The 5000-nt window shown below is 41.1% G+C and overlaps 1 protein-coding gene across 3 annotated transcripts in view; it reads left to right on the top strand.

Moving 5' to 3' along the window:
- LOC128705594 (calcium-activated chloride channel regulator 4) overlaps positions 1-5000 on the top strand; it is a 66193-nt gene that overhangs the window by 14425 nt on the left and 46768 nt on the right. For all 3 annotated transcript variants that reach the window (XM_070101909.1, XM_070101907.1, XM_070101908.1), the window contains exon 5: positions 3138-3312. In XM_070101909.1, coding sequence (XP_069958010.1) covers positions 3138-3312 — 175 coding nt within the window. The remainder of the gene's footprint in view (positions 1-3137; positions 3313-5000) is intronic.

Genomic DNA, 5000 nt, shown 5'->3' with positions numbered 1-5000 from the left:
GGGGTTTTGAGAAAATGGAAGGAATGGATGGCACGGGTGAAAGGGACTACTTAGTAGGAACAATCCAGTCTGAGGGACATAAGGTGATAATTGTAGTAATGTACAACCCACCACAGAACTGCAGGAGACCAAGAGAAGAATACGATGAGAGCAACAGAGCCATGGTCGACACACTAGCCGAGGTGGCCAGGAGAGCACATGTGGGGGGAGCAAAGTTACTAGTTATGGGTGATTTCAATCACAAGGAGATTGACTGGGAAAACCTGGAGCCCCATGGGGGTTCCGAAACATGGAGAGCCAAGATGATGGATGTAGTACTGGAAAACCTCATGCATCAACATGTTAGAGACACTACCAGAGAGAGAGGAGAAGATGAACCAGCAAGACTGGACCTTGTATTCACCTTGAGTAGTTCAGACATCGAGGATATCTTGTATGAAAGGCCCCTGGGAGCTAGTGATCATGTGGTTCTGTGCTTCGACTACATAGTTGAGCTCCAAGTGGAGAGAGTAGCAGGAATAGGGTGGGAAAAACCAAACTACAAAAGGGGGAACTACTCAGGCATGAGGAACTTCCTTCAAAACATTCAGTGGGAGAGGGAACTGACAGGAAAACCAGTACAAGAAATGATGGACTATGTGGCAACAAAATGCAAGGAGGCAGAGGAGAGGTTTGTTCCCAAGGGAAACAGAAATAATGGGAAGAACAGAACGAGTCCTTGGTTCACCCAAAGGTGTAGGGAGGCAAAAACTAGGTGTACTAGAGAATGGAAAAGGTACAGAAGACAGAGAACTCAGGAAAATAAAGAGATTAGCCGAAGAGCCAGAAATGAATATGCACAGATAAGAAGGGAGGCTCAGCGACAATATGAAAATGACATAGCATCGAAAGTCAAGACTGACCCGAAGCTGTTGTACAGCCACATCAGGAGGAAAACAACAGTCAAGGACCAGGTAATCAGACTGAGGAAGGGTGATGGGGAATTCACAAGAAACGACCGAGAGGTATGTCAGGAGCTCAACACGAGATTTAAAGAAGTATTTACAGTGGAAACCAGTAGGACTCCAGGAAATCAGAACAGGGGGGTGCACCAGCAAGTGCTGGATGAGGTACATATAACCAAGGAGGAAGTGAAGAAGCTGCTATGCGAACTTGACACCTCAAAGGCGGTGGGACCAGACAACATCTCTCCGTGGGTCCTTAAAGAGGGAGCAGAGATATTGTGTGTGCCATTAACAAAGATCTTCAACACATCATTTGAAACTGGGCAACTCCCTGAGGTATGGAAGATGGCAAATGTAGTCCCAATTTTTAAAAAGGGAGACAGACATGAGGCACTAAACTACAGACCTGTATCACTAACGTGTATAGTATGCAAGGTCATGGAGAAGATCATCAGGAGGAGAGTGGTGGAGCACCTGGAAAGAAACAAGTGTATAATTGACAACCAGCATGGTTTCAGGGAAGGAAAATCCTGTGTCACAAACCTACTAGAGTTTTATGACAAGGTGACAGAAGTAAGACAAGAGAGAGAGGGGTGGATCGACTGCATTTTTTTGGACTGCAAAAAGGCCTTCGACACAGTTCCTCACAAGAGGTTACTGAAAAAGCTAGAAGATCAGGCACACATAACAGGAAAGGCACTGCAATGGATCAGAGAATACCTGACAGGGAGGCAACAACGAGTCATGGTACGTGACGAGGTGTCAGAGTGGGCGCTTGTGACAAGCGGGGTTCCACAGGGGTCAGTCCTAGGACCTGTGCTGTTCTTGGTATATGTGAACGACATAACGGAAGGGATAGACTCAGAAGTGTCCTTGTTTGCAGATGATGTGAAGTTAATGAGAAGAATCAAATCGGATGAGGATCAGGCAGGACTACAAAGAGACCTGGACAGGCTACAAGCCTGGTCCAGAAACTGGCTCCTTGAGTTTAACCCTGCCAAATGCAAAGTCATGAAGATTGGGGAAGGGCAAAGAAGACCGCAGACACAATATAGTTTAGATGGCCAAAGACTGCAAACCTCACTCAAGGAAAAAGATCTGGGGGTGAGTATAACACCGAGCATATCTCCTGAGGCGCACATAAATCAGATAACTGCTGCAGCATACGGGCGCCTGGCAAACCTACGGATAGCGTTCCGATACCTCAATAAGGAGTCGTTCAAGACACTGTATACCATTTACGTCAGGCCCATACTGGAGTATGCAGCACCAGTTTGGAATCCACACCTAGTCAAGCACGTCAAGAAATTAGAGAAAGTGCAAAGGTTTGCAACAAGACTAGTCCCAGAGCTACGGGGATTGTCCTACGAAGAAAGGTTGAGGGAAATCGGCCTGACGACACTGGAGGCCAGGAGGGTCAGGGGAGACATGATAACGACATATAAAATACTGCGCAGAATAGACACGGTGGACAAAGACAGGATGTTCCAGAGATGGGACACATACACAAGAGGTCACAATTGGAAGTTGAAGACTCAGATGAATCAAAGGGATGTTAGGAAGTATTTCTTCAGTCATAGAGTAGTCAAGTCGTGGAATAGCCTAGAAAGTGAAGTAGTGGAGGCGGGAACCATACATAGTTTTAAGGCGAGGTATGATAAAGCTCATGGAGCAGGGAGAGAGAGGACCTAGTAGCAATCAGTGAAGAGGCGGGGCCAGGAGCTATGAATCGACCCCTGCAACCACAAATAGGTGAGTACACACACACACACACACACACAAATACAACAGGCCTAGTGTCTAATCGACATGTGCCTAGGACAAAATGGTAACTAACACACACACACACACACACACACACACACACACACACACACACACACACACACACACACACACACACACACACACACGAGCTGTGGATCGACCCCTGCAACCACATATAGGTGAGTACACATACGCACCAGGCTAGGAGTGAATGTGGCCAGTGACAAATTGAGAGGCGGAGCCAGAAGCTAGGAAACAACCCTAGCGACCACATATTAGTAAGTATACACACACACAGAGGACATAATCGCAACATACACAAAGCCCTCCCTCCCCTGAATATAAACAAGATAGACAACCTTAATAAATTGGCATCCGCTCATGACCTAAACCCATGGCTTTTAAAGCTATTTTCATTTCTTTTAGGAAGGATGTTGATACACGAATGGGCGAAATTACGGTGGGGAGTCTTCGACGAGTTCGGTTACCCCAACGATCCTAAGTTCCCACTCTTCTACGTGACCTCTGTCATAGGAGGAGACATCTCCACAGGTTACCATGCCAACGACTGCACCAACAAGGAGCTCATAGGCGAGTTAAAGTGAGTTCTCTCAGACTTATTTCAACGTTTTGTAATTTTTCTTTTCGAATCCTACCTTAACAACGTGAATTTTCAACACTTCTAGCATTTCTCTCATCGTTTGTATCCTACATTTCTATAAGGAGAAATATCATGTCTTCTTGTCTTTTAAGAAACTCAAATTTTTTACCATTTCTCCAGCAGCGGGAGAATCACTTGTAAGCATAACAAATCTCCATTTTGACAAAGTTTCGCTCTAAGTAGAGCTTTTTCGAGTCATTGAAGGAACTCTTCTTAGAGCGAAATGTATCCAGAATAATTCTTGTTTTGCATATTAGTCTTTATCAACAAACTTGAGTACGTTTTGCTCTCCACCAGTAACCTTATTATCCAGACATTATTTGTTGCTGCTTGATTAGATGCCACGACGTAATCAAACGGTCATGTTTGCATTACTAGACTTTAACCTGCACACGTAAGTGGGAAATTAATTCTCACATTGATGCATCAAGATGGTATGTCACTAGCATCTTTCCGGAATTTCTCTATTCTTTCAGAGTGGTTGTTTTACATATATATATATATATATATATATATATATATATATATATATATATATATATATATATATATATATATATATATATATATATATATATATATCTTGAATGATGATGAAAGTATTTTCTTTTTTTGGATTTTCTTTCTTTTTTGGGTCACCCTGCCTCGGTGGGAGACGGCCGACTTGTTGAAAAAAAAAAAAAAATATATATATATATATATATATATATATATATATATATATATATATATATATATATATATATATATATATATATATGCAAAACAACCACTCTGAAAGAATAGAGAAATTCCAAGCGCTTTCGTGACTACTCACATTATCAAGGAACTATGAAAGTAAAGCATCCAAGGAAGCTATATAAGGGGGTCTGGCCAGCACCTCACTATCAGATCCCACAACGGTTAAACACCTGACGCGCGCCGACCCAACTTGGATAGGTCCTTTGCACAACTCACCCACAAACTATTTTACCCAAGAAAATTTAAAAATTATTATTTGTCCAGTGTATTGTTAAATTCTTCCCAAATTCTATTAATTATAAATGGATCTAATCTATATAAACCAAAGGAAATATTCATATTATTGTCAAAACTAAAATACAGGAGAAGGAAGCATTCAAAATATTGAGAAACAAAAAATACTCTTTTAATCAGGCCATTCCATCAGAATGGAAACACAGTATGTTGGATCATTGCTATAATAAACTCAGAAGAATTTGTAATGAACTCAAGAGCAAACTACAAAGAAAATTAGACATTTTAATTGAAAAATAGTGATTGGACAAAGCATGCTAATAACAATTTTGTAATTAACTTATCAGATGAAATTTTAGACAAACATACAACTGCTGCTCTAGGTTTTGGCCTAAGTTTTGCAACTTCAAAAAAACTTAATAATGTTGAAATTGCAAAAGCCTTTTGTAACTTTGAAAAATTTTCTGATTTATCCTCTGATGAAATTAATATTAGTAAAGGAATGGTATATAGCTCTATGTTAAAACCAAACATTCCCAATTGCCCTCAAAGATTTTTTAAGGCTTTTGATACACTTAATAACAATAAAAATTTTCGCCTTACGAAAGCAGACAAAATAAATGCAATAGTAATTACGAAAGAAAATGATTACC

Source organism: Cherax quadricarinatus, chromosome 79, assembly GCF_038502225.1.
Source record: "Cherax quadricarinatus isolate ZL_2023a chromosome 79, ASM3850222v1, whole genome shotgun sequence".
NCBI classification, from domain to species: Eukaryota; Metazoa; Arthropoda; class Malacostraca; order Decapoda; family Parastacidae; genus Cherax; species Cherax quadricarinatus.
Note: the sequence above shows the minus strand (reverse complement) of the source record. Positions and strands in the feature narration are given on the sequence as shown.